The sequence below is a fragment of the Phlebotomus papatasi genome, chromosome 2, assembly GCF_024763615.1.
Source record: "Phlebotomus papatasi isolate M1 chromosome 2, Ppap_2.1, whole genome shotgun sequence".
Classification (NCBI taxonomy): domain Eukaryota; kingdom Metazoa; phylum Arthropoda; class Insecta; order Diptera; family Psychodidae; genus Phlebotomus; species Phlebotomus papatasi.
Genome location: NC_077223.1, coordinates 74,573,442 through 74,590,722, shown reverse-complemented (window position 1 = coordinate 74,590,722; position 17,281 = coordinate 74,573,442). Strand labels below are relative to the sequence as shown.

Genomic DNA, 17,281 nt, shown 5'->3' with positions numbered 1-17,281 from the left:
CCAACCTGACTGCATCGGACTTAACCCTTTAAGGACGATTGGGGCACCGCTGCGCTGACCCTAAACTAAAATTCTTGCTACGGCCTTCTAAACTTGTGTTTTGCTCTAAAGTCAGAAAAAAAAATCCTAACTGCCAACTTTTGACCCTCTCGTCTTTAAAGGGTTAATCGGGCATGAGTCGGTAAAGTACTTGTAATTCATGTATCTTTCTCAAATATTTTAATTTTAAAAATTAATCTGTAATATTTTGAAATACTTTAAACATCGCTATAGAATATCGTGGAATGGCGTTAATTTACAATTTATCAAACATTTATACGCATGATTGCTTTGAAAATTGCAGATGTTTTTGAAATTGTGCAAGAATTTTTAAAATATCTTTTATTCAACGCTAAATATTGCTATTAATTATGGAAATAATTCAATCGCAGTTTTTAAATTTACTTTATAAGTTTCTTTTCATTAAGTAATGCATGTTAATACAAATTGCTTAGGAATATTTTACAAGGTTTGTAAGAAAGTTGAGTGAAATAGCATAAAATCGATCAAGAGTGTACCAGTCTTGGGCCCTTTTTCAATGGGGCAGATTCACCTCTAGAGAGATTCCATTTCGTGGGAGTTATGGAAAACTGTGTATTCTACCATGTGGATATTTTTCATTTGGAATTACTCAAGTGCAGATGAAAAAGCGAATAATTGCAGCTCTACTCAAGTTCTCTTCTTTAATTAGCCATCAATCACCCTTTTCTGCTTTTTGAATTCTCTTATTCTTGACCACAAAAAAAAATTCAGAACAACGGGACATTTTTGCTTTTTTGAATTATGCTGCATCTTCAATTTCTCCTTCACAAAATTTATTTACCATGGAGTTAAATGTACTAAAATGAAAGCTACTAAAAAGTTTTCTAAAGCTTGTTAATCTGTGATCCATTAAATTTTCATATGTTAAGAAACTGCATCTTGTTTTATTTTATGCAGAGCAATGAGCGCAAAAACTATCTCAATGATGCAATTGTTACGTATTCCAATGGTGAAATGTGTAGGTTTGTCATTCTTATAAAAAAAAAAAATAAAACATAGATTATTATTTATTTTTATGTTGTGTGAAAATAAGAATTATAGTTACTTTCTACGACAATTTTCTCTCCCCTTTTTAAATCAAATGTAATTCTTTATGTGCAGCATTAATGTAATAAGAAAAAGAAATGCTCGACAAGGTGACTTTCTCAGATCCCATCTCTCTCTCACTTTATCTTTAGTGTTGCTTTTAGTATCTAATTGCAAGACAGCGTGCACCGTGTAAAAATCACGTAGGAGGAAAATTACATTTTCAGTCTACTTGTGTGTGTGTTTATTTTTATTTTAGCTGTGGAAGCACTTGTTCAAGCACACCGAGAAAATTTATGGAGCACATGTAGGCCCCAAAGTAGCTCATAATGTAAGATGAGTGGATGATTTTTCAAAAACAAAGAACTTGTGCTTCAAACTGTAACAATAGGAAAGTTGACGAATTAAGAAATAAAATATTACAGAGCTATAATGACAATCTGAAACCCGAAACCAAAATGGTTTTTGGTCAAAATGAGAAGATTTTTATGCAAATAGTCAGGAAATATCGAGAGATGGCTTAATTAGTCGGCCTTCACATGTGATTTTTTTTTTGAATATCAGTCAAACGTTTATTTTAAAGCAGGAAATAGTATATTTTGTATTTTTTTCTGGAAATAATTTTTAATTTTTTACTCCTCATTCATTTTTCCCCCTTTGAATAGAAATTGTCCTTTTATTTACTCCTCCGATCTTTTAGATCAGGAAAGTCTCATAAATTCAAAAATCACATTCTTTTCTATCTGAAAAGTTTTGCATGTCTATCTCACTCTTTGGCACTCAAAATTCAATTGGATTTAAATTGAATTTGATGTGATATTCAAAAGAAGAAGAAGAAGAAGAAGAGTGCTAAAGAGTGGGATAGAGACTTGCAAAACCTACGAGAAAGAAAGGGATGTGAATTTTGATTTTCCGAAACTTTCCTGATCTAAAAGGTGTGCTTAAGGCATAACAGGAAAAGTTCCTTTTCAAGGGGAATAAAAAATTAAGAATGATCAGTAAAATATCGAATTTCAGTAAAAAGCTAAATGTTCATGCATCCGGCATACATTTTAGATCAGTAAAATTTCATGAAATCTAAATTCGCTTCTCTTTTTTTCTCAAGATATTCGCATTAGTGTGTTCCAGTCTTTATGCCTTTGGCACACCTTTTAGATCAGGAAAATTTCACGAAGCCGAAATTTGAATCCCTTTCTTTCTTACACGCTTTGCGTATGTCTGTCTCATTCTTTCGCTCTCTAAATTCGATTGAGCTAAATTGAATTTGGTGTGATGTTCAAAAGAAGAAGAAGAGTGCGAAAGAATGAGATAGTCATATGCAAAACGTGTGAGAAAGAAAGTGATTCGAATTTTGACTTCATGAAATTTTCCTGACCAAAAAGGTGTGCCGAAGCCATTAGGACTAAAATTGGGAAGAATTAAATTTAATTTGGTTTGATGTTCGAAAGAAGAAGAGAGCGAAGGAATAGGATATACATATGCAGAATTTTTGAGGAAGAAACGAATGTGAATTTTGATTTTATGAAATATTCCCAATGAAGTGAAAATGAAAGTGTGACAAATTTCGGCCACCTTTTTTGTTCCTCGAATTTCCATGAACTTTTAGATTTTACGTACTCTAGAGATTATACAATGCAAAAGAATAACAAAAAATGTAGATTCGACAAACGAGATGACGTGTAAAAGATATTGGAAGAATTCTCAAAGGGCAAGGAACTATGAGAATGAAGGTGGCCGAAATAGGGCACCAAAGCCATGTCTATATTTTTATTTATTTTAAAATATATTAAGAATGATTTTAGAGTAAATAAAGACGGTAAACTCTTTACAAGGTTCCAAGCAACACTCTTTCAGAAGAATGAATAAAAAAAAATCTATTTGAATTTAAAATATCACATTTCAAACTTAAGACTTGGACGCTTGCATGCAACTATGCCGAAATTTGGCACACTTACCCTACATCATGTTACGAACAATGTTTATGGAAAAGTAGAAACTTTTACAATTTTTTTTGTCAGTTATACGATTTACAAGCATTTTGTAAGTCCTCAGTAGGAATTCACAAACATTTACGAACCATTTTACTAAATATATTTTTCATGTGTAGTTAGGGGAAAGCGAACTACAGTGAGTGTCAATAGTTTGTTGCCTAATGGATGTTTGAGAAATCAAGTGAAAAAAATGATAGAAAAAAATACTTTTCCAAATTTTTCTTTTTGCAGATGAATTCCTTGTAATCCGTAGATATTATTTATAGTTTTCAAAAAAAATAATTAATTTTATTTCATATCAAAAATAATTGTTTTCCAAAAGTTGGTCATTTTTGAAAAATCAAAAGTTTGTTGCCTCATTAAAAAAACTAATTCAAAATGGTGAAAACGTGCAACCAACTTTATGTAAACCGGTTACATTTTGAGCTTATGTCATTTGATAGGCAAATGGTGGATTTGTACATTTTTAAGGCTGTCAATTGTAAATATAGAGGTGTAAAAGTGATGATAAATAACAAGAAATAATCAGTTTTTTGATAATTCATAATTTAGGTTATAATGGCAAATTACAAAAAGTTGAAAGGTGGGATATTGTCCAGAGATACTGCTGGAAGGAATCGGCGTCGCTTAATTGCCAAATTTTATGGAAATTCATGAAAAGTTATACATAAAATGGTCAAATATTATAGTTATGAGGCACGAGTACATCTGAAAAACGCTACTGGTAGACCCAGGGTTTCGACTCAGAAAGTCGATAACCACATTCTAGGTATCTCTGATAGTAACCCCATGATGTTTGCTTCAAAAATTCAAAGTCGGCTGGTTACAGAAGGCATACAGGCTTCAAATGCTTCGAAAATCAAACTCAAAATGAAAGAAAATATAAGAATAGGTACTTGGCTCGCAAGATTTCATTGGTAAACAAAACCAAACTGCGTAAGAGGTTGTATTTTTACGTTTTTAGCATGCTCCAAGTGAATTTACAACCTTTTGACCAGATTGGTTTTGTTTACCAATGGAAACCTGCAAACCAAGTAATTATTCTTACCACTTTCATTAAATTGCGGTTGGTTTTGAAGCCTGTATGCCTTCTGTAACCAGCCGACTCTGAATTTTTGAAGCAAACATCATGGGGTTACTATCAGAGATACCTAGAATGTGGTTATCGACTTTCTGAGTCGAAACCCTGGGTCTACCAGTAGCGTTTTTCAGATGTACTCGTGCCTCATAACTATAATATTTGACCATTTTATGTATAACTTTTCATGAATTTCCATAAAATTTGGCAATTAAGCGACGCCGATTCCTTCCAGCAGTATCTTTGGACAATATCCCACCTTTCAACTTTTTGTAATTTGCCATCATAACCTAAATTATGAATTATCAAAAAACTGATTATTTCTTGTTATTTATCATCACTCTTACACCTATATATTTAACATTGACAGCCTTAAAAATGTACAAATCCACCATTTGCCTATCAAATGACATAAGCTCAAAATGTAACCGGTTTACATAAAGTTGGTTGCACGTTTTCACCATTTTGAATTAGTTTTTTTAATGAGGCAACAAACTTTTGATTTTTCAAAAATGACCAACTTTTGGAAAACAATTATTTTTGATATGAAATAAAATTAATTATTTTTTTTTGAAAACTATAAATAATATCTACGGATTACAAGGAATTCATCTGCAAAAAGAAAAATTTGGAAAAGTATTTTTTTCTATCATTTTTTTCACTTGATTTCTCAAACATCCATTAAGCAACAAACTATTGACACTCACTGTACCTTCGGACGACTCAAGTTTCGGACAATTCAATTTTTTCTCTATGTTCCTTATGGATTTCACCCGTGGCCCTTTTCTGAAAATTTGTGGCATTGGACTAGCTATTAAAATATAATATTATAATAGTCCAAAATTATTTATAATACAATAAAAAAATGAATTGTGCAAAGCTTAAATCGTCCGAAGGTAGCGCGCTTTCCCCTAGTATCATTTAGCCTAGCTATATTCCTTGTTCTACATTGATCTGTAGGATACCTCGTTTTTGAGAAATAGTCTGATCGTTGATTTAATGTGCTTTATGAAGTCAGTATAATCTTAAAAAATAATATAAATAATTCAGCTTGAAAAATTTAAGTGAATGAATTAAAAAAAAATATTTATCTGTTGGTTAGTTAATTTATAAATTGAAACCAACATGCCGTGGATTTGTAGTCGAAAATTATATTTTGTGAAGAAAAATTAGTGTTTTTGTTTTTTAATTTCACTTCTGCGAAAAAAAAACCTTTTCGACTCACTGAATTTTCACGTGAGGCGTGCGATGAAAGTGATTTGAAATTCTCTTATGCTGAAAATATATATTGCACTTTGTGGGATCGAAGAGGATGATGGCAAAAATTGACAGAGAGTGAAGAAAAGTAAAAATCAGCCACACACATACTCAATGGAATTTTAATGGAAAATTGATCCCGCATAATTAATTCAATAAAGCGTCTCTCTATGTGCCACTCCATTGACGGTGGTTTGTGGGCGGATGAGCCAGGAGAATAAATTGGCGCCACGGCAACAAGAGAGATCTTGCCAAGAATGGTAACAAGTGTGTGAAGAAATAATTCGGAGACAAATTTTTTTTTTTATTTAATTTTCTTATGGGAAGCTTCAGAAAAGAGTTGGTGTAATTTATCATCGTATTGTTTGATGATATGACTTGTCTTTGGCTCTGTCGTCAATCTTTCTAACATATACATAATCTCGCCCGTAAAAGCCCTCGATGGATACTTTATTAATCCAGTTTATTTTTTTTCGTTTTCTCAATGGAATTTACAATTGAAATTGAGAAGAGATCTAATACACTGTCGATGGTTTTTTTTTTCACAATCACAATGACAATCTGTGGGTTTTATTTGGAAGCCAGGAGTGGGTGGTTTGTAGGACAAATATTGCTAGCCAGATGCCAATTTTTGCATATTTTACCAATCTCAGCCTCCAAATTGTCTCAACTCTAGCATATAGCCTTATTTCTAAGTCCCCGCCACGACATGGATCTTTCTGCTCGACAAATCACACAAATTCCATTCTTTATTGTTCTTCGATCGATAAAAAAAAATTGTTATGTATCCCTATGAGATTGGATGGAGAAAGTGTTTTTTCCTGCCATATTACTTTGCATCATGATGAAATATTTTACATTAAACCGAGAAAAAAAAGAACAATCCAATTCGCTTTTTGTCCACTTCTTGACTTTTATTTTTTGCCAACGACCATTGGCCCCGTAGACCAGGCGAAGAACGAAAATAAGAGTAAAAAATTCCAAAGACGAGAAAGTTAATCTTTCATCAATGAAAAAATGACGATCATTACTTCGTTGCGATCAATTTATAATCAAATTAAAAAATTAGACCATCTGTAATTTAGGAACAATTCCTCAATCTCAATTTATCAACATTCATTTGCATAATTTTTATCGTTTTTTCAATGAATCTCAATGAATTGTGCAGATAGAGTTTTATCTCGATTATTTATGTTTCTTTTTCGTGATGTGGGAATTATTATTATTGTTTTTCTTTAGTTTTTTTTTGGAGGGATTATTGATTTCATTTCGTTTTCATGCGTTCGCAAATATGCCGTTAAAGAAATTTTTAATTTTATGGGTTTTCGATGATCGTGCCAAGTATAATCTTTTACAACCAATATATTTGGGGCGAATATTAATGATAAATGAGTCACGTTTTGAGTGATTATTGAATTGTATTCATTGACTGCCCTTCCCACAAAATAATCAATTAACATTAATAAGATTGCAGACACAAACAATATTTGTAAATGTTGTGAAATGTTTTTGCAATATTCCTTAATGTCTGATATTAACTTTTCAACATCAACAGAGAATCATATGAACCAATTGCTTTAAAATGAACTTTTCCTTTTTTATTGAGTTAAAATACACAAGAAATAAAACTACAAAGTTTTAATTTAGACACTGCATTAATTAGGCAGGGATAAATTAAATGTTGTCAGCAGAGAACAAATTTGATGAAAGGAACTCTAAAAGAAGTTAAAAGTTCATGCCAGTTATGACAAAGGCAAAATAGGGTAACTGTACCAAATTTCGGCATAGCTGCATACAAGCGCTAAAGTCTTTACTTTCAAATTCAATATTTGAAAAAAACAATTTGATTTCTTTTGTTACTTCTTTTTAAGGAGTGTTGCTTGGAAACTTGTAGATAGTTTATCGTCTTTGACCCCCACCCCCCTGTTTGTAAGCTTTTCTTTATCTCTAAAACTTAAGGATGTTCTTTACTGATCTGATCTACCACGTCTAATCGGTGAGAACCGTTCTTAAAAATTAGAATTAAAGAAAAGTTTACGAACAGGAGAAGGCCAAAATCACACGCACGGAACAAAATTACACGCACTTACGGTATATTTTGAAATGAATAAAAAATAGACATTGCTTTGGGTAATATTTCGGCCACATTTTATTTTCATAATTCCTTGCCCTTCTAAAACTATTTTTAAGTCTTTTTCATATAATCTTTTATTTGTCGCAGCTACATTCTTTCTCTAGAGTTATGCAAAAACTAGGAATTCATGGAAATTTGAGGAACAAAAGAAGTGGCCGAAATTGCAAGCTGGCCGAGGTTTGGTACAGTCTTCTCAGGGGCCCATCAAGCCTAATAAAAAGTGAAGATAATTTTCGCTTTTCCTTGTAAAAATTTTGCAGATATTGCACCGCGACTTAAACAAATTTGCTCGTAGTTCTTGTATTATTTCAGCGAACATTATGAAATATGTATTTTTAAATAGCTTTTAATACACGATTTCGAAACATATCAGACTGATAAGTCAATTTTCTTTAGGAAAAAACTTGCCAATAGTCTTCAGTGCCTCTATGCTAAAACGTATGGAAAAATGAAATGTCGAGAGGCCCCTGGTTTTCTTAAATAGTTTTTTTTTTAATTTTCTCTGCAATTATCTTAGATGATAAATTAGACAATATTTTTGGAAATATTTGGATAATTTTATTAACCAAAATAATTTATTTACGCAGCATTTTTTACTGAACAAATTTATTTTTTAACCCTTTAACGACGAGACAGTTTTCGCCGACCGAAAATCAGCAATAAAAATGAAAACGATAAACAAAACTTGTGAAACGTCTTACATCTAACCTTCGAAAAACCAACAGAATCTGATTTGGTGTATTTTTTGTCTCTATGAACGATAGGGGCAAAAATAGCTCAAAAATTTAAGTAATTTTTCTGACGGTACCAATGACTGGTAATTTTCACTCTAAAGAAAAATATTATGTTTGAGTATTGTAGTTTCTTGTTCTAAAACGGTTTTTGTTTAAAAAATTGGAAGTATAAAAAATAATTAAAATCAATTTTAAATATAAGAATTTAAAAATTCGTCATTTTTGACCTGAAATATTTATCATATAGCAAATAGGTAGAGAATTGCAAAAAATATCCTAGATTCTTTCAACCTTCCAGTTTGCAATTACGTACAAACATAAGAAAAAAATAACTTCAGGTTTTCAGGAAAAATTATTTTCTTTATGGGACACCGGTGTTCCTATCGTCCTTAAAAGGTTAACTGAACAAATGTTTGTTACTCATGACCAAAGGTACTCATACCATTTTAAATGCTTTATTTTGAGAAAGTGAAGTGTTTCCATTTTTATTATTCGGGAAACTATTCTTAAACTTGCTTAAATTTTATTTGTAAGATACCAAATTTGATAATCAAATTTGAGAGGAAATTAAATAAAGATATTAAATGTATTGTCAGAAGTTTTCATTTTCGGACCTATTGACTAGTTCATAGCTTTAAAATCTGACTTAGGACATTATAACTTGAATAATGCATGGGGCTCGATAGAGGCTAGTTTTTTTTAAAGAGTGCTCTCTTTAGGTTGAACCTTGATGCTCGAACTTACAGAGAGAAAATTTTATTTAATCCGCTTTTTTTTTTAATTGTCACCGGTTTGAAGCACAAATACAAATACTAGGAGATCTCGACTTCCGATTTTTGGTAACCACATACCCCCAAAGTAAACATTATCTTCAGACCTTTGTCTTCCTTTTTTTCACCGCACTGATCCTCTCCAAAAGCATGTTTTTGGTTTATTTCGAAAACGGCTCCCAGAATATGTTTTGGAAGTAATAATTGGGTCCATAGTCCATAGACACCTATCTATGACTGGAAAATATTTCGATATCAAATTTGTGGGCCTATTTCTAAACCGATTTGCTTAAATTTGGTTTTTTTTTCAAAGATCTTGAACTTTCAACCCAGAAATATCGGTTTCAATCGGTACTGAATCAGTAAAGTACCCGTAAATGATGTATACCTTTCTCGAATTTACTTTTTTATTTGTCTGTATGCTTGTTACTCATGCTAAAACATTCTAAAATGTGCTCTTTTTATGCAATCTCTTAATTCAGATTATGTTTTTTTTATTTATGAATCAATTCAATTCAACACTTTGCCATCTCTTTTTTATATGGAGTGTTATCATTTATTGTGTTTCATCACTTTAAAACTGGTTTTAAATAATTGCAAAAAATATGTGAAAATGTTTATTGGAAAATGAATTTGTGAGTCAGAACTGCTGTAGAAGTTTTGCGAAACGATAAACAAAAACAATAATAATTCATCTTTTTGTTGATAATATCTGCACTGGATATTTTATGCTGATTTGGTTTTCTACGTGATTTTTTGACTTGTGTTTTAAAGTGTTAAATAATTAATTAATTGGGCTCGATGGGCTCGATATATGAGGAGGTTAAAAAAAAAGAATTACTTAAATGGTCATAACTCCTGTTATAATTCTCAAAATGTCATCATCTTGGGTGATTTGGAAAGGTCTCGTGACATGCTACAACTCTTCAAAACATCCCTGTTTCATAAGACCACCGCTAGGGGCGCTTAAATAAAAAAAAATCTATTTTCGACATTCAATGTCGAATATTTTGAAATCTCCATTTTCGATTTCGCTGAAATTTTAGTATGTTGTAGGAAAGGTCGAGACCTTTCCAAATGATCTGAATTTTACTGAATAAGCGTGGCGCGACTGGAGTTACGAATGAAAGTAAATCAGACATCAGACAACTTGTAAGCACTCCCTGGTGATCGCATGAAAAGAATCTCAGCTACCATTCACTTATCTGGGCTTATCACTTGTCATTTCTCATTATAACAAATGTAAACCATTTTGCTTGCAGTATTTATTTAAAAACTAGTTCAAAATCAGTGTAAAATGTTTACTGTATAATAAAAACCACAAAGTTTTGTCAGAAGTATTTGAAAATTTAGTCAAACATTCTTCTCTAAACTCAATTTAAACTTGTAATTGATGCATGTTCATTTTAATGGTATAGCAAATAATTTCATAAATCACGGCGTGTCATGTGATAAATGTTTATTTACCAAAGAACGCGCCTCTGGACAACATCTACCAGTTCCAATTATGAAAGTCTTTTGTGGAGATGTGAAAATGTTTCGGTTAGCAATGATGATCAGGGGGAAGTCACGAAGTCAATATACTTCTCTGCTTCTCCATGAACCATGAAAATAAATCAATTGATTAAGAAACTACAAGTCAATTTATGCATAAAAATGAAAGTATTTCAGTTGTGAAATGCAAATAGTAACCACAAAAAAAAACAGAGCAGATTGAATGAATTTCTCTGAGAGAGACACTGAAAAAAAAGCTGAAAGATCGTGGACATTTTTCAATTTATCAAATTCACTTAAAAATATCTTATCAGCAAATTGGGCAATATGCCTCTTTCTTTCTCAAATAAAATTATTTAAATTACAATTTCCCCAAAGTTATGCTTTGAAAAGTTCAAAGATATACTATTACCTTTAAGATGGGGAGATATTCTTTTTTATTATTGTATACTTTGTAACGAAACTATCTTCCAGTAATTATATGGATAGCAAGTCTTAACGGCTGTTGCGCATCGTTAATGAATTTTTTAGTAGAGCGTTGAAAAATATCAAAACATCATCAACTTATACCTTTCGAAAAAAAATTGTACTTTGAAAAGGCATTTAAAGACATTTTAATTTATCGCTCGTCATATTTAAATACCGCCTCTCGACAATTTTGCACTCAAAATGCGCAAAATTTCCTCATGAGAAACTTTAGAGCAATGTGTGAGAATCAATGAGTCTGAAGAATAGTAGAAAGTTCTCTTAATATTATAGCTTTATACACGCCTCAGAAGAAATATGAGCATTTTCTTCAATTTAGTTATAATTGAGCAGTAAAGTTGTTTTAAAGAATAAAAATAAATGGAAATAAAATTTGAGAAAATGGGCTAAACAAAGCGGAAAATTAAAAAAAAGAAAGAAAGAAACTTATGCTAAGTTTCAGATTAACTATAAATAATCCATCCTGGATAACACATTAAGTAAGTATACTTAATAAGTATTTAATTTAAGGCAATGCCTTACTGATTAGTATTTTACTGACTGAAAAAGTTATTAAATTATTTAAAATATCTCGGAATATGACTCAGATATTTTAAACAGCGTCCTATTGATCAAGTTAATTTTTTTAAATTATTTTATTAACCTCAAAACAAATGTTTGTTTAATTATTATTAGGAAAATCTTTAAAAAATGACACTCTAAAACAGTATTCGGAAGTATGGTAGTAGTAGAACGAGACCTTAAAAATTTATAATGTACTTAGGGGTCCCTGACCACTGAATAAATGGTCGAAATAAGCCCAAGTAGTGTAGAAAAGCAGTGTTTATAAGGTTTATAACTACCCCATGTTTACTGTTCCTGTTTCATTTTCTCTAAATAAGGATTTGGTAATTCTAAAATTGCGGAAAATCTGCAGAGCAAAAGTCTTATTGAAAAATCAGATTCAGAAAGTTCATAAAATTCTCTGGTAAGTTTGTGAAAAATCAAAAAATTCTCAAAACGTCACTTAAATCGCCGTAGTGCGGTATATAGAACTAAGAACAAATCTAAAGAAGTTTACAGTAGCTGAGATTCTTCACAGATAGGTTCGGAATGTGTGAAAATGCAATTGTGAGATAATGTTTGAGGACAAAGAATCTACTTTCGTTCATTTTTGATTATCTAGATTAGTTTACTGAATTATTTAATTCAAATTTTCTTGATGATTGTATTTTTTAAGAATATTTTTGTAAAAGACGTAGGAAAATTCTAGATGTTATATTGAAAGAGCGGCAATTAGAAAATGATATTTCGCCATTGAGATGTTTTATAAAATAATTCTATCCATTTCTATAGGGTTTCTAATCTAAGAATACTTTAGATATCGAAGACTCTAGATGGAGGGATTCCAGAAGCCCCAACAAATCCCGAGATTTCAACAATTTTTAAAAATGCGATCAAAGCCGGGTATTGACACTAAACCTACCAAGATCCGGTCAAATTGACCGGTTTAAAAACTTTTTAAAATTAACAATCAAGTGTGCTAATCCGACCGCTTCGCTATCTGGATCGTTTAAGACTAATCCATTTAAAATTATATTTTTATTTTTATTTCCGTAATATAGTCACTACAGTAAAATAATATAACTATTCAAGTTTGAGAAAAAGCAAAAATAATATTTTTATCCATTAAATAAGTGAGCCTAATCGACTCATTTCAATCTTGTGTCGGCTGGGTTCTTCACTAAAAATTTTCTAGTAGTGATATTTTAGCTAATGACAGCTGGTTGATTGAAAATATTTATTGTTTTTTCCTTGTGAAAAAAGTATTTTAAATCCAAAGGTTTAATTAAAATTGAATTAGCGAAAAGGCGACCCAGTTAGTGCATGCTAACTTATTTCAGTGTTAGCATTATTTTATAAATTTTCTTTAATATTTTTGATATTTTTTTATATTATGTTTCTGGATGAAACATTGAATAATTCTATGGATTTAGAAGAAGTAAAAAAGAATTTCATCAGTCCAAAAACAAGCGTTTAAGTAGCACTCTACGGAAAACGATCCAGTTACCCCACCTTACTATATATAAATGGTATAATGTCACTATTAAACTTTATGAATTTCTCAAAATATGCATGTAATATAATTTTCAGTGTTTAAATTTTAATTTTGTACTCTTTTCCAAGAAAAAATTGTTGATTATTCTACCCTACCGCAATCTGTTATTTGACCGATGGCGCTAGGAAAAACAACCAAAAACGGTCGGTAAGTTTAGTGTTAAGCGGTTGTATAAAATATGATCCAGCACTCCGGAATTCTTAAATATTACGATCCCAAATCGTAATCGATCCCCGGAGATCTTGCCCGAGATTTCAGAATTTTCGAAATTTCCGAGACCTCGAGAGATTTTCGAGGTTTCGGAATCATTGGGGTGTAAGGACTTTTGTTGTCCTGGCATCCCAAAATTTGGAATTTTTGAAATGCTGAAATCCTGAATTCCGGAATTTGAAAAATCCCGGAATATAAGAAATCATCTTTCTCCTCTTGGATTTCCGAAATTATAAGATAAAGAAAATCCTTTTTTTATTGCTTAAAACGAAAGATAAATTAATAATGAATATACCATGACAGTTTTAGTGCCTAATTCAGAGTGTTGTCGATGATTCAGAGATGAACATAAAAAATTTTAAAGAGCGTTTTATCAACTCGTCATTAGGTAAAGAAAAAATCTGTACAGTTAAAAAAACTCTATCGCCGAGTTGAATTAATTCGAAAGATATCGATGTAATTGTTACTCTTTTTTGATGTTTTCATCTCGACTGAAGTATATATGCTTAAATGTTTTCGATTTAAGAATATTCTTCTGTTAAGATGATTTTCGTTTGGCAAAGTAGCCTAATTTTCAGCCAAGTGCTCATTAGGCTACAATTTTGTTGTTGTTGTTGTTTTTGAAATAAAGTTTTCTTTTTAAATACTTATACCAAAGATTTCAACACTGAGTGAGAGAAATCCGAAAAAGTTAAAATAACATTCCGGAAATGTTAATTTTACCTTGCATTATTGATTCGAAATCGGCGTAAATACTATGCTTTTTAGGTGTATTAGGGGTTAAAGTTAGCCTTTTTCATGTTAATTTTACCCTTAAAAAGATGTAAAATTAACATTAAAAAAAGTTGATATATTTTTATACCTAAAAATGTTAAAGTTACGAGGAAAAAAAGTTAATCGTACCCTCTTTTTTTCTCAGTGAAGAACTTTGATCACTTTGTTGTTTCCCAAAAAATCCCAAAAAAAAGCTCATAATTAGCCTTTTAATTCAGGAGACTCCCTGGAAATTAGAGAATAAGCAAATTTGACGTAGTTTGGTTATTTTCGGTTAAATGATTTTTTTTAAATCGTATCCCATCTTAATTTTTTTCTTTATACGATTTGATATTGAATAGGGGATTTTTTTTTTATGAAATTTACATTTAGGGGAAGGCTTTGAGGCTTCGCAGACAATCTGGCTTCGAACACTTCATATTTTCCCATCTTCAAAGCCAGAGAAGCCAATTCGAAGCCAAAGATGTGCGAAGCCTGAAAGCCTCTCCCTATTTTTCCTTTTTATCATAGGGCTGTGAAACAAATAAATATTGTGATTCAGTCTCTGTCTATTATATTGTTACATCCCAAAGAGCACTATTATTAACAACAACGGTGTACTTTGCTGAAAATAATTTTCTTCTTCATTTACTTATTGTTGTGCTTGATTTTCATCAATTTGCCATCCAACTTCAAATGAAGGTTGGATGGAGACGAGAAAGAGAGTGAGATTGTGAAGAAGACACATTGTTGGGAGAAAATGTGGTGAAAAAAGGCGTAAATTAGTAATTTTCATTTTTACTTTCATTCACTCTTTGGGATTTTTTTCTTCTTCTTCAACTATACAGTCTTTCTAATGGTCTGATGGATGGAAAGTATATATATAGAAAGAAAGAAAAAAAAATGAATTTTAAATGACCTTTTCTCCACAAAAGTGCATTTGACGAAGACGATCAATGTTTCGACCGCAAAAAAGCAATTGTGCTAAGAATGAAACAAATCATGGGAAATTCTTTGGATATGGTGTTGTAGGCAATTTACTAAAAAAATTTGCTATGCGGTGAAAATTTACAATATTTTATTCAATGTCTTTGTCACGATATACCACCGCTTTTTTTTTAAGTTTATAATTTTCTCTCCTGGAAAGAGTGTCTCTCGGTCAGTTGGATACTTTGCATTTTACATGAATGGCAAAGTCCAATGTTCTTTTTTTTTATTTTAAATTTTAGTTGGTGCGAAGTCATCAACTATAAACTCAATGAGTGAAACACGCACTACAAACGGAACGTGAGAGATTGCCGATGGTAAATGAGAACTCGAAAATTGGATATGAGATGCCCGGCATTTGGTTAAATTACTATTCATCGTGCAAAGATCAAAATTGGCAACAAATGACGGTCAATTTTCATCAAATAATACTATACAACACTCACCAAATATAAGTCAATAGGTTTCTCGCGTCTCTTGTTGTAGGCCTTTTGAATTTCCGTCTGCTTGAGGGCGTGCGCAATGTGAAGTGCACTAGCGTCGAATCTACCATATTTGTAGTCACTGTCATTTGCCGATGAATTTAAATCTCGGCCTCTGTGGTAACCATTTGGTGTGGATTGACGGGATCCTATTTTTATTTGAAGGGGGGAAAGAAGGTACATAACAAAAATTCAATTAGTATATTGTTGGTAAAAATAATGTTTCAGTACCACTCTCTTAATTTTGGAAATCTAACAAATTGCATTATAAATCACCCTTACTTTCGAAACCTTTCTTTCTCGAAGAGAAGTCAATTTTGACGTAAATTTGCAAAATTACGACCAATCGGCATCATTCGGCTGACTTCGTAGAATCTACGAAATCAACCGAAGAAGTTACTGTGAGCTAAGGGATGAGCTGAGGATACGAAGGCACAGTGGCGTATCTAGACATTTATGCGGGGGGTGCGGTTGTATGCGAAGGCGCCCTTACCATGGTAAAAAGTGTTCGACAGGCTGGGGGGGGGGGGGGTGGAAGTTTATACCCCGAAAGCACAAGCGTCACCAAAAACCTACATTTTTAACCTATATTATTTGTTCCCGTCTTCAACTTTTTTCTATATAACCTATCCGAATTGTCTAAAGTTATTCATCGTTGTATTCATTCATATCGACGACTCAGAATATAAGTCGAACAACTCGATTTTTTACAAAAGAAAATCGTTTTATTCGCTTTTTGGATACTTCTTTATACCCTCTACCTTCCCTGTGAATATTATACTTGAAAGATAAGACAACTATTTTCAAAGTTATAGAAATTTTAAATCTAAAATCCTATACTCTGCATGGAAAATGTCAGCTTCGAATCGGTCTCCTGTAAAATTTGCCTACTGCGTGTTGTTCGTTTCTTATTCTGAGCGGTCGATATAGTATAAAAATGTGAAAATAGTTTTTCTGAAAAAACCCTATTCTTAAAAATTTTGATTTTTTTTTACTGTTTATCAGTATCATTGAGTACTATATTCTTTGAAAAATTTAACTTTTAATTTTGAGTTTAACAGATTTCATTTAATTTTGAAAATGCAATGAAATTTTAGTTGTTTTTAATAAAAGTTAAACGCAAAAGTGGAAGCTTTCCTTTTCAAGGAATGTAATACTCAATGTTGATCAACAGTAAAAAATTAAAATTTTGAGGAATGGTATTTTGATTAAGATTGTTTTGAAAACATGCACAGCTTAAGCATGAAATGGTTAAGATTGTGCTGAAAACATGCACAGCGATTGAACTTCATAAAATAGATGGTAGTTGTCAAAACCGGTACAGCCGCGCACAGCCCAAGAATAAAATGGTTAAAATTGAGCATAAGTCCTGCATAGGGGAAAGTGCTCTCCCTTCGAACGTTCATGCCTTCGAATAATATGAATTACTTTTGTTTTTCGTAAGAGATTTATACTAAATTATCATGGACTTATCAACAATTGACGATAAGCCAACTAATATTTAATAGAAATGTGTAAGTTTTTTTTAGGAAAAATAAAAGAAAATTCACATTATTCGAAGGCATGAACGTTCGAAGGGAGAGTACTGTCCCCTATAGCTAAAAAAATTGAATGTAAATTTTTAACAGTTTTAATTTAAACTTAATCTTAATCGTTTTATGTTTAACAGCTGTGCGCGTCTTCAGCACAATATAAATCGT

The 17,281-nt window shown here is 31.6% G+C and overlaps 1 protein-coding gene across 12 annotated transcripts in view; it reads right to left on the bottom strand.

The window, feature by feature from the left end:
• The window catches only part of LOC129804313 (hillarin), a 67,179-nt gene that overhangs the window by 9,688 nt on the left and 40,210 nt on the right, over positions 1-17,281 (bottom strand). For all 12 annotated transcript variants that reach the window (XM_055851484.1, XM_055851485.1, XM_055851491.1 and 9 more), the window contains one exon: positions 15,546-15,730. In XM_055851484.1, the coding sequence (XP_055707459.1) occupies positions 15,546-15,730 (185 nt within the window). The remainder of the gene's footprint in view (positions 1-15,545; positions 15,731-17,281) is intronic.